The sequence below is a fragment of the Zerene cesonia genome, chromosome 5, assembly GCF_012273895.1.
Source record: "Zerene cesonia ecotype Mississippi chromosome 5, Zerene_cesonia_1.1, whole genome shotgun sequence".
Lineage (NCBI taxonomy): Eukaryota > Metazoa > Arthropoda > Insecta > Lepidoptera > Pieridae > Zerene > Zerene cesonia.
The window spans coordinates 1,182,267-1,200,624 of NC_052106.1; the positions used below are offsets into that span (position 1 = coordinate 1,182,267).

Genomic DNA, 18,358 nt, shown 5'->3' on the forward strand with positions numbered 1-18,358 from the left:
ATGTTTAATAAAAATTACCGGTCGTTATATTTACTGCCTTTATTAGTAGAGCGCATGCACTTTTAATGTCACATGATGGATTTATAATTAAAGAGATACTAGTTGACCATCCAAAGCTTGTTCTATCATACTTTTATCATTTGGAGATCTGCTAATACGCTAGTATTAGTATGTGACTCGGAGGATCGTTTCCTTTTCCTCACTCCTCCCCGTCCGCATCTTCATTCCAGTCGTCAATCCTTTCCTCTCCTAGAAAGCGGGATAGCATAAAGGCACAGAGGGGAATATTCATGGACTGTGGTGATCGCTTACCATCAGCCGAACCACCAGCTCAGTTGCCCGCTTATGGCATAAAAAAGAAACTAAAAACTGGGCAAAGCATGGACGGTACTTTTTGTTTACATTTCTCCTTGACTCTATATCTCTTATCTGTAACCAACTTTCAAAATACGTATAATTGACGCTCCTATTATAATACCATATTTAATTTGTAATGTTTATGACGAATAAATATTCATGTAGAGAATAATAACGCTAAGTTGTTACAAATATAAGTAGGTCTATAGGTATAGGACCTTCTATGGGTTGGCCTATCTATAGCACAAACTAGTAAAAAGATACTACGCAACCTATAATGCTAGATGTTGGGTTACCAGTTACCATTACAAATTAATTAATCAATAATTATTTTTAACGAAACACTGAACCGCCTTTCAATTGTAAGGAACTGGACCAAATTTGAATGGGATCCCATTTAAATTTGGTGGAGGCACCACTTATATAAAAAGAATCATTAAAAATCCTTTCAGTCAGTGAAAAGTTATAACGTAACATATAAAAAAGAGCGCACGAATTTATTACCTCCGTTTTTATTTTGAAGTCGGTTGATATATGTAATAGGTACTTTAGGCACCTGAAACCGAAATAATAGAAAAATTCGAATACTCAGGTCGGATGATGACGGCTGATGTCTGGCATAAGTATACAATCTATGGATCTGTCGTTGTCCCGATATCGCAAAAGATCTGGGTTTGAATCTCGCTTGACGATCGATTTTTTTTTCCTATAAGGTATTTAAATATTTTTCATATAGAAAACATTTAAATGCTATTAAACTGTAAGTAAAATATACAGCAATAATGTACTAACTACATTCAATCATCTCTAGTAAAACACTCACATCACCAAATAACAAATTATCGTAAAAATTATTCATAGCAGCGTTTGTTTATGAATTATTCGTGTCCCGCGCCATTGTTGCAAAGTTTATGCTCTATGAAGTCGTAAGTACTAAGTTATGGCGAATAATATGACGCTTTTACGGTCGCCGGTGTTTCTTTGATGTTAGGTATGGGTTATATTAGGAATAGCGATGATAACTATGCCAACTGGGCTACAGCCTATATGCCTTTTTTTATAATGGTGAAATCTTGCAAAGATACCCACGGCCTCCGGGGAAGAGGTAGTGGGTTATATCGGAATCCTACCGACTAAAACCCCACTGTGTTCCGTCAAGCCACAAACGAATGGGCCTCGGGTGCTTGTTAGAATTCGTCCGCGACACAGCCTATATGCCTGTGTGACCTATGTGACCACAGGTAACACCACCAGCATTTCAAGTGTTTATATGGGCGGTAGTGAACACTTAACATTGGATGGTCCACCTGCTCTTCTGATTACTTTACCATATAAAAATCAACCCAAATCTGTCTACAACTAATGTACGAGTTGATAGCAGTCACCTACCAAAGTTACAGTAGCGATGTGAATAATGAGCAGATAATTTAAAGCTATAAAAATGTCCAATCTCGAACCGTCGACTTTCCCTCGGATGTTTGAACTACTCGGGAACAGAGTAGTGTGCATTTAGTTAGCACACATTTTATTTGATAAATGATTTCATTGTCATGAATAAATGATTAAAAATTATTTCAAAGATTATCAGAAAATAACAATGATTCTTTTCTATAAAAAGGACACCAATGGGAAATAGCACTCTAGGTTTTAAAATAGGACCAAATCATAATATCCTAAACTCAAAAAGGTCATCGTTTGAATACCAAAAAAAAAAATACTAGCAAATTTAATAACGCTCCGCTAGTCAATAAAGCCACACTTCGCAACAACAAAGATGAGTTATTGCGATTCGGAACACGTAGCTCTATTCATAACCATTTCGATGACCTTTCATTCGCCGCATGAATATTGTTTTCTGTAAAGACTTATACTACTAGTAAAGTATTATTTCATCTGTTTTTATACGAATGAGTTATAACCACCTGCGAGTATGCAAGACTTTTTTTAATTGAATAAAATTGTTCAAAACAAATTAATTTTCTGGGATGATGTGTAAATTTTAATCTACCTAGATAAAAAACTAAAGACCTTTCATTGAATGAAATTCTATTGATATATTGTTTTAAGACTCCAATATAAATAAGGAACCCTTATAGTTTCAGCACATCGGTTCCTATGTCTGCTAAGGGCAAGTAACATAATTTAGTCGAAGATATATTTTTTTAAGTAAGCTTATCGTTGAATGGAATAAGTACATTCATTGGAGATTAGTGCGATCAAGCAAGTCAAAGACTGGATCTTTGCTTTACTTTTGGTAATAATCGAACCTCCCAAGGGTGCCCTCCTTGGCACGCCCTTGGTATTAAGAAAATCATGGTTTGGGAAGGAATAAAAAAGAAACAACAATAAATAAGTACTTTATTTCGTTCAACGAAAAAGTACATTGTGATTATATTTACATTACGTTTGGCTAGACTGAAAATGTAAACAATACGAAATTAATATAATATATACACATTTTGTACAATAGGACATTGTTATTTATTAGAATCCAAATATGTGAAGCCAGTAGCAATATGAACAGGTAGGTAAATATCTAAAAGTTACTAAAAGCCATTTTATTTAAATACGAAAGAAACTAAAAATGAAACGCATCGTCGGCGTTTTTAATTTATAACTAAGTTTATGACAAATAAGGCGGTCATTGAAATATTAATTCTATATCAATTAATTAGTATTCCCAATTCTTCGCTTCAGGAAAGAAAAAAAAAACATATCCTATACTAGTATTTTCTTGTGTTTGATTTTACGCGAGTATTATACATTTAGAAATTAAAAACTTTTTAATTTTCGAAACGTCGGGTTAATAATATAATGAATAAATCGCGTTTTAAATCCCTTAAAAAGGTTTTAATTTCTAAATATCCTATACTATTATACCGTATCGAATTCATTTAAAGATTTATGTGAATAAAAGTTATATGTGAATAAAAGTTATGTACAATTTTAACTACACAATCCCAGCATCTTGTTTACATTTCCAGCTAAATTCGGCAAATAAGGATTAAGATAAAATCAGTGATTAATAATATAGTAAGTAATCAGTGACGTAATTAGTCGAATTTATATATTTATTTAACGCATATAATTTTTTTGAAAATATTGCTCAATAAGAAACAAAAAAAAACCGGCAGGATAAATAAAATTGATAATAATCTTCTACAAATATAAAGCTAAAGAGTTTGTTCATTTGAACGCACTTATCTTAGGAACTGTTGGACTGATTTAAATTTTTTTTTCACCGATGGATATGTACGTGATCTCTGAGTGCAATAATCTATTTATGTACTACGGGCGAGCCGGGGCGGATCTTTAGTATAGAGATATAAATTAGTCTGTTTTAAATTACGCCACTGATATAAACTTTTTTATCTTCACAATTCACTATAGTTCCTCATAGGAGGCCTGTGACCCCACAGTGGGAGCAGATGATAATGATGGTGATAGTGCTGATGATGATGATGATAAAGATTATGGTGATGGTGATGATGGTGATGATAATAATGATGTTGATGATAATAATGAACACGGTGATGGTAATGTTAGTGGTGATGATAATGGTGGCGTGGTGGCGGTTGTGATGATGATGATATTGATCAAGTTGGTGTCGATGGTAACGATGGTGACGCTCCACTAGGACGGCATCATGCCCTGGCTCCTCTTCCACTGGGCGGCCTGCCGCCGGCCGTGGTTGGCGCGCGACGACTTGTGCTGCTCCTTCCGGCTCCGGTTGTGCAGCACGTCCCGGCTCTGGCCCTGGCCCTTCGGCGCGCCGGTCACGTCGCCGCTTCTGGGGGTGAGCATTGTTTCTGGATTGTAGTCACGTAGAAATGTGTGGCGAGGCGGGAGGGGGGAGGGATGTTTTTTCGTTTGTTTGTTATTTGTAAGGGATGAAGTCAGGATAGGAAGAAACATTTGATATCAGCGGCATTTGGTTTCTTCTCGGGTCAATACAGACTTTTATGTGAATCAGTCTTTTAAAATAAACTATTCCAAACATATGTCACAAATATCAATTTAGTCACATTCTTAAAACCCCAATTATCCTATCCTGTCCTGTCCTACTAATATTGTAAATGTCCGCATTTTTGTGAGGATGGATGTATGTGTATGCGTATGTATGTTTTTAACTCGTTCACGCAAAAACTACTGAACCGATTGCACTGAAATTTGCTACGTAGATAGCATTAACAAACCCATACATATACTTCCATCCTTACAAACTTTCGCATTTACAATATTAGTAGGAAGGATAGTAGCACAGGATTAAGTAGGATTTGTAACAAAAATATAAGCCGCCTTCAAATTGTTAATTAATTAATTATTAAATAACTTTTTAAGTCGCTTGAAAGGAAAAGTCTATATACCTAGGCGGCGCCGCTGGTTTATTCCTCCGTCCCCGCGCCGCCATATTAGCTTCCCGTCTCGCTCGCACCTCCTCGGGGTTCACGCAGAAGTTCCTTCTATCTCTTTCACTCTTCTCTTGACTCGACACCGCCGTGTCTTCTTCACTCTCCGATTCTTCTGATGCCTGAAATCACATGGATGAATATAAATGCAAATAAATGATTAATTAAATAATTAATGCTTTAAAACTTATTGCGACGGATGGAAAAACAAATGTTTATGTTTTCCTACATCTACCATTTCACAATCTATGCATGCTTATTATACACTCTGATATATGATAACTTATAGGTTTGCATGATGTTCACATTTTATATTCATGCCTAGTTTTATAAATAGTTGTATATAAATGTATAAATTTTTCACATTCAAAAAATCTAGTTTATTTAGAACAACTTTTTCTAGAATAATTCAATTCCATATTTAATTTAATTACACCGAAATTACCTCATCATTCCTCCTGGCATTCATCAAAGCTCTGGGGGTAACAAATGGTCTTCTAGGGTCTTCTGCCATATCCGTGGTGGGGGCCACGCCATCGGAGTCGTATGTGTCGTCGTATTCATCAGAATACAGCGCCTCTTCATCACAAACCAAACTGTGGAATGAAAGAAATTATCCATTCAGTTTTGTAATATATGTGTGGTAAGATTTGAGAATTATTTTTAGCTTTGAATACCGATTTCTTCTACATACCACAGTAACTAAGATATTACTAAATTGTGAGGAGAAACAAATAAATGAAATGATTAATTTTTTCTTGTTCTAGCGGGCTACCGAGCTAGTGGTTCGCCTGATGGTAAGCGATTACTACCGTCCAACCTTTGTAGTAGTAGTGCCTTTGTAAAGGCATTTTCCGTTTATAAGGGGTAAGGGTTAAGGAAAAGATTGTTGACGGGAAAAAAGGAATACACTGGGAAGGGCGAGAAAAAGGAATCAGACCTTGGGAATTTAAATACTAAGAAATATATAATACTCACTTATACTTGCTATAAATATCGACCCTACTCTTAACCTCCGTCTTATCATTGAGCATATCTTTCAAGTCTTTGTACTTGGACTTCTTCTTGCCAACGTGGATCTTGGACAAGTCCACATCGTCCCTGGTCATGATGTCGAACTGATCGCCATCGAACACGTTCAGCCTTTCCACACCCGTCTCCAGGAACTTCCGGTCTACCGGGTCTTCTGGTATGATTGGGAGGTCTTTGTCTAATTCTGGGAAACATCAGTTTTGACTAATAATATGGATATCCCATGGAGCGTAGTAAGAAGACAATCACAAGGTAAGCTTAAATTCCCTGATACTAAGATAATATTTAAAAAGGTGACATACATGCTAGAGCAATTTTTTTTTTTATATGTCTATGTAGAAACTGTTTTCCAAAACTTTGCTGCATATTAAATTATGTATTTTGACAATTCAAAAGCGCTTCTTATGAAGTCTAATTGCATGAAAAAATATATCAAATATTTACGTTACAAAAATTATCTCAGATAGAACTCAGGTCTCTAACACAACCAAAAAGGAATGGAGATTTTTTTAACATTTTTGTTAATAACACAAAATTTTATAACAATTTCAATCAAATTATATCGTATTTTTTATCACATATAACTTACTTCTTAAAGAATCAGCCAAAGTGTCTTCCAATATGCTATTAACGACCCTGTCCACTTGGAAATCATAATGCTCCAAACACTTTAATACAAAACCATCTCCTAAATGCGGTAATATATCCTTAACTTCACTAATCAACGATTGCTCCCGAATATTCTTTGGTATTTCATTATCTGTGGACGGCCCCGCTCCATTGTTTATGCTTTCAACATGGCCGTTCATGTCTATGTGATTTGTTTGTCTATGGTCAGATGGTTCTGGTACCGGTTCGTCCAAATTTGAGTATATCGCTTGTAGAATGAAGTCGGTTTTTACTGAGTCACTGATTTTTGTGTTTAAGAAAGATTATTCAAAGGTTATTATGAAATTTATTATATTTTGTTTAAACTATAACTGGTCAATGATAAAAGGCGGCAAAAATTATAATTAATTGCCTAAAAGATGTAAAATCACTAGAAAAGAATTGTCTTTTGACAAAGGACATTAAGCAAAGACATATAATGAAGAAGGTGACATTACAATGAGGCACCGAAATGTCGAACTCATCTTTACCTTTATGATTTTAACAAGAAAATGTATTGTGTATTTTTTCACCTTCATGAAATTGACAATAAAAATAGACATATTTTCCTTCTTTTTCGCATAAAAGGATACATATCAGGGTACGCCTGTCTCAACATATCGATATCTTCGTTCACGGGATGGCACAGGTGATAGTCCTTGATGAGTAGTTTCTCTGTGAGTGCGTCCATCATCACCGAGAGGTATGCTTCTACATGGTTTGATATATTGCCTCTATGAAAAAATAAAAGTATAATATAAATGTGGCCATGTAAAAGATATGCCTATTGGTATGGCTGACTTCACATTGAATCTATACTAATAATATAAATGTGAAGAGTTTGTTTGAACATGCTAATCTCGGGAACTGCTGGACCAATTTCGAAAGTTCTTTCACCATTGCATATGTGACAATAATTTTCTTTAATAGACTTAGTTAATAAAAAACTAGTATAAATTTAAGTACCAGTTATCTATAACAGAATTTAATATTATTTCATTATACAGACATTACAAACAGAAAGTTCACTTTAACAAAAATGATCAAAATTGGTTCATACAGTGGAAATTCCTGATTTAAAGAAACCTAAAATTATTATTCCATAGAATTCAGAACCTTATTTTTAGAGTTGAAACAAACCGCAATCGACATAAACTTACTCTCCACTAAATATAGCATTCTTATATACTGCCAGTATTTCTCTGAAGACGTCTATGAGTTCTGACCGAATGAGGTCGATCCAACCCTCCACTTGCGTGTATTTAATACTAGTGGGATCCCCGACTTCTTCCAACTTCTCGTAAAGATGTGGAATACCGTGCTCGTAGACTTGGACTATACTGAAAACATATATTTCTTAGGAGAAAAACACTTTATTCAATTGGATTTTATCTCACACACATACGTTTATATTAGAATAATCTTCTATCAAAATCAAACCCGCATATCTATTTGGCAGTCACATTATTATATTTTTAGATGGTAACATTGATTCCTTGAAAACTTTCACTCTCTCTATCTCACTCTCCTACTCTCCTTTTCTTCCTTCTTCCATTCTTTTTACCTTCACTCACCTTAAAACAAAATTCGTAGTGCGAATAATATGTGCGCTTTTTGGGTAGACCTCCGTAAATATCCTGAGGGTCATGGCCGTATCCAATAAGTGGACGACCAGATCTTGGAGCATGGGGAAGGTGAGCTTCTCCACAACCTTGGAATTGGAAGGTCTCTTGATATCACTGATTTGAAACGTTTCTGGCAAGTTTGGAGGATCGTCGCTTTCATAGTCTTTGTTTACTTGTAGAATTATATATTTAAATGCCTGAAAAAAGAATGACTTTTAAATGGGCAATGCATACATGTGACCATTGGTCCAATTTTGCAGTAGTTTGCAAATTCTTGTGACTAATTGATTATTATTCATTTTTAGTTTAATTAAGTCTTTATGTATATTTGAGCCTTTGTTTTTATAGCTGCACGCCCGGGTCCGCCCGGGTTAAGTTGGATCAAACTGCACATGGTGAACAAATTCGATTAAAATCGGTTGAGTAGTTAAAACAAACAATATGACACGTAAATTATGTATGTGTTTTTTTAAGTCACAGTCGACAATGGAGCTGGTGAGTCGCGCCACACCGCCCATTAACATTTGGAGAGCGCCTCTACAAATGGATTGCCGACTTCAAATTGGAAAGGGATGAAGAAAGGATTGATGAGAGGAATAAGGAAAGGACTGGGAAGGGCAAGGAAAAGTATATGAGACTCCGGCTCCCCCACTCACCGAACGTCACGCCGGTTTTCAGTGGAGCGAAAACTAGTGTTACTTCCCTGGTGCGAGTTGGCCCAATTCGTGCCAAAGCGTGCTCGATTACCGCAAATACATATTTAGATATAGATGTACTAGAGCTGTTTCCCGCAGCTTCTAAATAAATTTTCATTATACAAACTTTTATTCCATATATACAAACTTTTATCCCATATATTATCCCCTTGAGGGTAAAATTTATCAAAATCCTTTTTTAAGCAGATGACTACACCATAGAGGATATCTGGATACTAAAATACAGCCCAATTGGTCCATCACTTTGGGCTGTGCATTCATAGATCAGTCAATCTTTGCACTTTATATATAAGATGACATGTGTAAGAAACTGTGCAATAATATATTTAATTAATTTAACACAACTTTTTGTTGAATCTACATGAAATATTGATACCCAGTACCATGCTTTGATAGTTCTTTGACACATACTTCATAATGTGTTTTACTATCTAGATCGCTATAAAAGCTAATTATCACAACCAACACAAACTTGCCTCATGCACAAATACTAAAGCTTGTGCTGTGTCAGCTTCATATCTTGGCTGCAACATGTACACAGATTCTATTAGTCTTGATATATGTCTATTATTATCCGAACCATACGTTAGACAGATATCCCATATCACTGGTATTGTGAATATAAAATTGTCATATATCAAACTAGCCATTTGCTCCTTTGTCATCCAATGTGCCTGAAAAACAAGCAAAACTCAAATTATGAATCTTGAATAATATAACATATAAAGTTGACTGTTTTAAAAATAAATTATTGCCAGTTAAATTAAAAACCTTTAAAAAAACAAGAATAATTGGAATTAATATCATTATTAAAACAATGCATCAATCTACATCTATCTGTGTCCACAAACTCTCATATTTATAATAATTAATAGGATTATTATAGATGCAACCGCAGCACACAAGTAGTCTAATATAATAGATAGTACATACTTTGCTCTCCTTATTAGTAACCAGTCTACTGAACACCACAAGCACCAGCCTCCGTATGTCCTCATATAAGATTTGTACATCATTACACTCATATGGAGGGATGTAAGGAGGGCTGGCCTCTTGTAGGAACGATATTAACGAGTCCATGCACTGTGGATGGTAGAGCACTGTGCTCCAGAATCTGTGAAAGACTAGTGATAAGATTTTTCTCTATTTGTTTTCTTTAGAGATACTTAACATCTAATGTTGATGATTTTTCTCTGTATCAAATGTATATGATTAAATAATAAAAATAGTGTATTTCATTTACAATTTAAAAAAATATGGATAGCAGTAAGTTTAGCCTCCTAGTAAGTTAAAGAAAAAACCTGTGTCAGGAGTATTTTTATTGCATTAAAGTATTTTGACTAGGTACATGAAAATTCAAATAAAGTATATATGACTTGAGACCTAAATATCATGTGCATTTTATTATAACTAATAACTCACTTATGATGCTCCAAGCTCAAGAGCCATTTTAAGTTTTCTAAATATATTGCCATTTTTGACCTCCATGCATCAACTGCCCCTATCACCAGACCACCACCAGTAGGAGGCTTTTCATAGAATATTAAATCCCTTTTTTGCAGCCAATATGGATCCTGTATAAAGAAATTATCATTAGTTAATGGTCTTGTGGTAAATACAATATTCTAAGTTATTTAAAATTAGTTTCAGCTCACAGGTAAAAGTTGTATAAATTTTAGGAACAGAATAACTACAATAATTATGACTTATGATATGAACTAACAGTTCTTGATGAAATTATTAAGTTTGTAGGGTTTGAATAGTCTGGCATCTAGGGATTATAATGCACCATATAATTATTCAAATAAAATGAATCAATAATGCAAGAGTATTAACACGTTTTAGTATTTAACGAAACTTTTTGATACAAGAAAGTTTCAGATATTAATATTTTGTTCGGGGATTCCATAAAAAATATTTCGCATTATGTTGTTATATTATGTGACTCACCAAAGCTTTGATTTTTTGAAGTACGCCTGAATTTGATACATATATTGTTACTTTCTCCACTGGTAAGTTTTCAGGATTCTAAAAAATAAGAAAATAATTAAAAACGCACATATGTGGCACATTGTACATTACGTTTTTACAATCGTGTAATACTAACTGAAAATACGGAACTTCCAGTATTCATGTTTGTACAATGTTATGATATTGTTGTAGCTATTATAGAAGAAATATAATTTTTATAAATTGCTTTAAATATTGAACACAATTATCGTTTTCTTCGTTTATTAAGACAGTAGTCGTAGCTAGTTAGCAGATACCTACACTTTATGATAGTATTTCGACTTGACAGTTGCCTTTTGACTTTTGACTAATTTTGACATTGGAATTTCAATGTGAGCTGTCATGAGTGCTGGTATGTCAGAACATTTTGTACAGGTTTCTTGGTAGCGGGTGCACTGGGTAGATAGAAAATAGGGTGCACTAGGTACCTATTACAAATAAATACAATAAAATAGAAGCAATATCAACAAATTGCTTTTTCTACTTTCGATTTTAAGCCCGTGTCTTCATTACAAAATTATTATAAGGTACCTAATGGCTAAAATACCTAGCGCGAGCATGAAAATTAACTTAGGGTACTAGTATAGTAATATGTTACCTTTTCTACGCTTTGTCTTCGCCTCGGTAGGTACCCAGTGAATAGATAAAATATACCTCTGTCATATAATGTCGCCTACTTTTTTTTATTCTGTGCTTCTGAGCTTTGACATAGTGACATCAGTAAAGTGACATTTGAGATTTGACTTGAAATGTTGGAGGCCAGCGGTTAATTTCAAATTTATATATATTTACATTACTGTGTGTAATTAAAAATCTATATGTTTTGTATAACACTAAAACTACAACGATTATGTTATCTCACGATTTAAATAGCCGCATTGGTACATGGTAATGAAGAAAGCCGGTGCCGACCCAAAAGTTAAGAAAACTTTTGTCCGACATAGCGAACAAAACGTGCGAAACAATCACAAAGTGGTTCATGATGTGGCGGGATCATCAAAATCTAGTGCGGTGAATTTCATTAAACCTACAGATCAAGAACTTGATAAACCCACGTTGTGTTCCAGTGAAGTTTTGGCAAATTACTTGACTGACGCAAAACATGCGATACCAAGAGCACACAAGCTTGATGACTTGAATATAGACAAAGCCCAAATTAGTACAAAAGTAAATTATTTATTATAAACATTTATATTACTATAAATTTTACAATAGTTGAATGGCAATGATTTATATTTAGTTATTTTTTGTGTATTGCCAATTCCAGAAAACATTTAAACACATTTTACATTCTATCTTTATGGAGGTTACCGTTATTACCTATTTGATTTGATTTTACTACACAACTACTTAGTGCACACTTTCTATAACTTTATAAGTTATTTTAGCAAAAATAAAAAGTGAACATTGCTTATTCTGGCTCATAAAATAATCGTTAATTATTTATTAGTTCTATTTAAATATAATATAGATATGAACAAAAATTGGTCAATAAATTGGGTAACAGTAACTTAGCAGCAAGATGGGAAACTTCATATACACATCTATCTCATAGCATATGCAATATGCATAGATATTTAACCTATTTTATCATTTCAGGTAACAAAAAAATTAAATTTCCACTTTAATGACAGAATATATAAAAACTTGGTTGAACTTAATGCGGACATTGCTTCTTCAAAAAATAAAAAAGGAAAGAAAGTAAGAACAAATTTGGTGAAGAAGGATCTGGAACCAAATATAGAGGATTTTTGTCAGGAAGAAAAAGAAGAGGATGAGTGTCCTCATATACCAGTCATAAAGCCTAAAGTGAAGCCTGTGAAGAGGATTGAATCTAGCAGCTTACATAAACTTGTGTCGTCATTTGAAGTTTTATGACAAAGCATTACCAGTTAGCATAAAATAAAAGTAATAGAAGTTTTAAACGTTATGAGAAATATAAAAATTAAGCTCTGTTTTTTTTCTTGGAGATAAATTGATTTCATATTAATTGAGTTGATGTTGTATTTTAAAAAATTGTTGTAATTTAATGTGCAATAAAGTGTGTAAATAAATAGATATTGATTTTTTTATTCTGACATTCAACATTTAGGACTTTCTTCTCCTTTGTAAAAATTATTATTGAATATGCAATAACCATGATAAATTAGGTTAGAATAAAGCTTAAAAGTGGATCATTATTGAATTTTGAATTTTCACAGCTATGACTGGTTGTGTAGATTTTCTTTTTTAAATTTATATGTTGACTAAATGATTTCTTTAAATGGTTCATTCCTTTTCATATTTGTATTCTATTTACAGTTTGCTCCATAATGTGATATCTGTGTAACTGCATAATACAGTATCCAAACTTGAGTAAACTTGATTGATACAACATTATGACTCATTCAATTCATAAATAGTAGAATATTGAATTAATCATAACAATGCATGTAGGGTTAATTAAAATTTCAACACTTATAACGTACTTGATAACGCGCGGTATAAAATCATCGAACGCTCAAATGTTTGACCAATCGCCAAATGTTGTCGGTTTGAAATACGCGCCGTCGCCGACGATTTGCTCGCTCTGAAAGAAAGAGAGGTTAACCTTTCCATCTCTTCTATCACCCGTACCTCGCCAATACTTTTGTTTCATTTTCTTCAGTCGACTTCCGACGCTTTGCTGTAGTGGTTGTGACATTTTTTCCTGTGGAAGATTTTATTGTAAAATTTGTTGAATAAAACCTTCCTGCATTGTAAAATCTCGCCATGGCTGAAACAGAAATAATATCTAGTAGTGATAACAATGAGCAGTTTTTCGAAGGTGTCGAAAAGTTAATTGAAATATGGTTTACACCGGTTAAGCATGCGGACTTAAGAAAAATTACACGGTAAATATAAAATTTTATATAAAACAATAAATAAGAATAAATTTAATTTTTTAATTAGGTATTACTAATCAGAAAATTATAATTAAGAGGTTACCGGCGTTTTTTTGGAAATAACCTGAACTTAATTAAGTTACGTAAATAAAATTAAATAATTGTAGGTACGTAAAAATAAGTTAAGGCTCCAGTTTTCGAGATCAATCATGATTTGGTTTCTATTTGCTATTTCGAGGTTAAATAATATGTTCAATGTTATTGTTATGGAAGATTCTAGAATCAGCTGTTTCAGTAAGACGCCGGTATTTCAGCGTGTGTGGTCTATCTAATCTATTGGATACCTGTAGTACACCATTGATTAAAAGAAGCGCCTGATTTGACGGCGAATGATTTACAAGTCGTTTGACATTAATTTGAAAAATTTTACGTTGGAATTTTTTTTTTTTTACAAATATAAAGAACTATGCTATAACCGTAGTCTTACATAGTTTTCTTATCAGATATATCAACAATCGTAATCAATTGTTTTTTTTTTTAGTTAATTGTATTTGCTGTTTACAGCTCCCTATCAACTGAATCTATATTAAAAATAATTTTACTGATTTTTTTCGACCTAAATATATGGTTAAACAGATATGTTATGAAAAAAAAATCAAAGGTTTAAGGTATAAGCTGAGTTATAATAATTTCCAAGATATGTAACTTGTTGTGATAATGACAGGGTAGAAAAACTTTCCAATCCTGTTTCCCAAAATGAGGTGCATAACGGGTTTCAAGTTTTGAGGAACCCGCATTGCATTTAGTTTTTGTGCAAAAATTACTAAGTCTTTACTTGGATGTTTGATCATTTGGAAACATTGCTACCATAGAAATATTTTTATGTAATAGGCACTTTCATAGTCAAGAAATTTAATGGTATAAAATTTAAGTTATACCAATAGATTAGTTAGAGATATCAAGCTTATAACTTATTCTTATTTAATTGGATATACAATTCCATGCCTTATGATTGTAATATTTAATAAATGATCAGTTCAAAATCCCTTAGAAATCATTAAGAATTAAGAAATATGCTAGGTAGTAGACCAGCCGCTTGCTAAAGGCTATGCCTGGCTTTATTATGTCCAAGGGAAGTACTCAGGTATCAAAAAAGGGGCAGAGGATTGCCTCAAATGACCAAAATACAGTGAATTCTTCAAGTGCCTGGTAGATATAAACACCTAACAGTGAAGCTGTCCAGTTGTAAATTTATTCATAAACATTTAATTATAGTAATTATATAGGGCAGGATTTTACAAGCATTTGCCATAAAGGTATTATATCTATTACACATATATATCAATTAAGTAAAAAAAAAACAATATTCTATAAATATATGTTTGTCCATAGCCAACAATGGGAGAATGTATTGAAGATAGTCCGCTGCGAGATTATCTCTTTCACACAGAGCGAGCAAGTCGACGCATATGTACTTAGGTAAGTTTATTGCACCTTTTTACTTATAACTAGCATACCCAGCCACATGTTGCTGTGGTTGAGTAATAATTGAAAATATATCATTATAAATTATTGGGATAATTAATCGAAATAAAAACTATCCTATATCATAAGTTGGACCAATTTACACATATAATGCTAAATTGCATCAAAGTCCGTTGAGTTGGTGAAGAGTTCATTGGTAGAATACACAATGGATTTTTATATATTATAAGATAAGATATAAGATATACAATGTTCCGTAATTCCCATATTTCGTTAATATCGCATTGATTTAAATCATATATAATATATGTATAATACTAAATTATGTAAATAAATATGTAGCAAAGAATTGTATCATGATAAGAACTATAATTAACAAGCAAGTAAGATGATAGAGGTTTTATATTACATTTGTAATTTAAAACGAATAAATAGTGTTGCAACTGGCAAAATTTAAATTGCATAGCAATAAAAATTATGTATGAAATAAAACCGATGTATTATGTAATTTTATTTGCTGCTCACAATAAATGTGGGAGCATTCAATTGCATTATGTTGAATGCAATTGAATGCTCACGAATGAATGCAGTATGTTTAAATCAAACAAAATTTATAATCAGTCGTTTGAAAAACAGTTGCAGTTGATGGTACATGAAATCCGCGCATTAAATAAAAACTATAAAAAAAAAAACTTGTATTTTTGTATGTTTGACGTTTTCACGCAGAAACCACTTGACCGATTTAAAACATTCTTTTACAATTAGAAAGCTACAACTTTACTGAGTGACATAAGCTATTATGTACCACGGGCGAAGCCGGGGCGACACATAGTAAAGGCAGAGTTTATCGTTCAAACTGCAAAGAATCAGTCGTCATTGTTCACATTACAATCCGTGCGACATTGATAATTTTACGAGTAAGTGTCTCAATTACTCATGAACGTAGCGCGTGATATATTTACTGATAACCCTTGACCTGAGGTCTATGAATTATTATCAGAATTTCGTACAATTTAATCAGTCTTGCGGGTACATATTTAAAATTGTTTCTAAAATTAACTCAATTGATAAACTTAGTGTAAATATTGACTTGAATGTACTAAGTAAATACGCTTACGCTTTTTGGAGATGCTATGATGAATTAATCAATCTATAGGTGTTGTTTTTTTGTATGGAATTCAATAAATTGGATGTATGGTTGTTGTATATAATTTTGCGCACTAAAAGGCAACTAGCGACGTATAAGTTGATGCGATAATTCAGTAATTCTGGAAAAAAGGGATATATCCATGCTTTCATGTTGTAATTTAAGTAAATAAGTTGTTTTTGTAAGGGTTTGAATACACGTATTAGTATTTACTAACAAAAACGATATTTTTACGTAAATATTAACTTGCCTATCCTTTAGATTTTCAAACCTTAGTGAAGTTGATTCAATTCATGAATTCTCAATAACGGTGCACAAAATCAATAAGAACACCTTTATGTATTGAAAAGCATTATACATTGAAGTGTATTATCGGTGCCCAGGAATATTTTTCGCTGGAAATAGTTTAAACCGTGCTCTAAGGGTCATTTTTGAATTGCGTTTACTGAAAATCGATGAATGTAACAAGACTGTGATACGCCCGCTCGGTTTTGCAGTAGAGATTTATAAGGTATACGTCTATGAATACAAACTCTTTCGCCTTTTACGAGTATATATTTCTTTATAATTTACTAGACGCTTGCCCCGGCTATGCCCCGGTTGAACCGGAATAAAAATGTAGCCTATGTCGCTGTTGAATAGTTGAGCGTTCTGTAAGTGAAATAATTTTCATGATCGGATCCGTACTTCCTGAGATTACCCCATACAAACATATGAAGTTATAAATCACTCTATAGTTTTATGCATACTTAGTATAGATTTTAAATAGAAATACATTTTAGAAACACATCTTCTTTTTCATTTTTATGCGTGATAAAACGTTGTGAAGAATCATAATAACTTTTTACATAATTTTTACTACAAATTATCTCATTTGTATTCACATGTTTTCATCTTCCTCTTTTTTATCGTTGTTTTCTTTTTATTTACTTTGCATTTTCTGAATATCAACCGGAAGTATCGAAGAGAAGAAGGTCATATTATTTTTTCGAAAAACATCGAAGATGTAAATAAAACTATCCTCAATATATTGCCCTCATAAGATTATAAGACTACATGTTATATAACCAGCGCATCCGGTATTAAATCTCAAGTACACACTAAACGAAACGTGTCTTTTACTAACCAGCTTTATTTGTACTTATATAATGCCGGGAGGACTACATAGTAACATGTACACAGTGGACACCATTTTTAGGGTTCCCTTTCCTCGCCCCCAGTCTATTGCTTCTTTCCAGTCGTTCATCCTTTTCTATTCCCTTACCTCTCAAGCAGTGCATCCGCAGAGGCAATTAACTCTGCGAATGTCCATGGGCGGTGGTGATCGTTTACCATCGAGCGAACCACCACCTCAGTTGCCGGTTATGACATAAAAAAAGGCCTGACGATACCCGATCGTCTGCCGCCAGGCTGTGTCTCACAAACCGTGATAGATAGTTGAAATTTTCAGAGATGTTTCTGTTGCCGCTATAAGTCGTCATAAAGTCATGAATTGGATGGGTGAGCAATTTTTTTGTAGTTGCTACTTTTAACTTATTCGTACGGAACCCTTACTGTCGCGAGTCCGCATCGCACTTGACCGATATTTATTAGGATCGTATGAATTTATTTAGTTTTACCTTCTGTCCAAATTGTACAGCAGTAACGTATTTTACAAGAAAATATTATCAGCTGATATATTTTTGCCATCATTTCATTGTCATAAGAAAGATAAATGAATGATATCTTTTATATTATTTTAACTCATTAAATAATAATCAATCTTTCCTCTTGCGTAATAGTATGTAGTGACATTTTGTTTATAAAATATAGATGTGTGATAAAATCAAAGAACTGGAAATTCGCCTGTTATTTTTAAGGAAGAATAGATTTCCTTTTACTCTCAATGACAACTTATGATGTATATTTATTACTGGCTATTCGCCCCGGTTTCATATAAAGCCTCGCACTCAGTTGTCAGGTATAAATCCAACGGTGAACGAATTTTTGACGTCTGTAAAGCTAGAAAGGTCAAGTCGGCAGAATCACTCGAATTATATCTCAAAATTTAGTGCTCATTTAGTGC

General features: G+C 33.3%; 3 protein-coding genes across 4 annotated transcripts in view; 2 read left to right on the forward strand and 1 right to left on the reverse strand.

Moving 5' to 3' along the window:
- Window positions 1-3,557: 3,557 nt before the first annotated feature.
- On the reverse strand, window positions 3,558-11,068 carry LOC119840261 (activating signal cointegrator 1 complex subunit 2). 2 transcript variants are annotated; one of them, XM_038366777.1, is made up of 13 exons: window positions 10,895-11,068; window positions 10,738-10,815; window positions 10,210-10,361; window positions 9,721-9,901; window positions 9,264-9,461; window positions 8,021-8,268; window positions 7,607-7,786; window positions 7,040-7,180; window positions 6,388-6,707; window positions 5,745-5,982; window positions 5,212-5,362; window positions 4,725-4,888; window positions 3,558-4,147 (listed from the first exon to the last, which is right to left on the reverse strand). In XM_038366777.1, exons 1-13 carry the CDS (start codon window positions 10,919-10,921, stop codon window positions 3,991-3,993), a joined length of 2,235 nt encoding a protein of 744 aa, XP_038222705.1. In that variant the 5' UTR covers window positions 10,922-11,068; the 3' UTR covers window positions 3,558-3,990. The 2 variants fall into 2 exon arrangements, with proteins under 2 accessions (XP_038222705.1, XP_038222706.1); XM_038366778.1 differs by lacking the exons at window positions 10,738-10,815; window positions 10,895-11,068 and having other exon boundaries at window positions 9,721-9,911; window positions 10,210-10,341.
- A 460-nt stretch (window positions 11,069-11,528) lies between these two features.
- On the forward strand, window positions 11,529-12,759 carry LOC119840002. Its single transcript, XM_038366487.1, has 2 exons — window positions 11,529-11,964; window positions 12,397-12,759. The coding sequence occupies exons 1-2, from the start codon at window positions 11,683-11,685 to the stop codon at window positions 12,673-12,675; spliced, it is 561 nt and encodes a 186-aa protein (XP_038222415.1). The 5' UTR covers window positions 11,529-11,682; the 3' UTR covers window positions 12,676-12,759.
- A 556-nt stretch (window positions 12,760-13,315) lies between these two features.
- Window positions 13,316-18,358, forward strand: part of LOC119839968 (S-adenosylmethionine decarboxylase proenzyme) — a 26,951-nt gene continuing 21,908 nt past the window's right edge. The window contains exons 1-2 of the mRNA XM_038366436.1: window positions 13,316-13,670; window positions 15,054-15,140. Coding sequence (XP_038222364.1) covers window positions 13,549-13,670; window positions 15,054-15,140 — 209 coding nt within the window. The 5' untranslated portion in view covers window positions 13,316-13,548. The remainder of the gene's footprint in view (window positions 13,671-15,053; window positions 15,141-18,358) is intronic.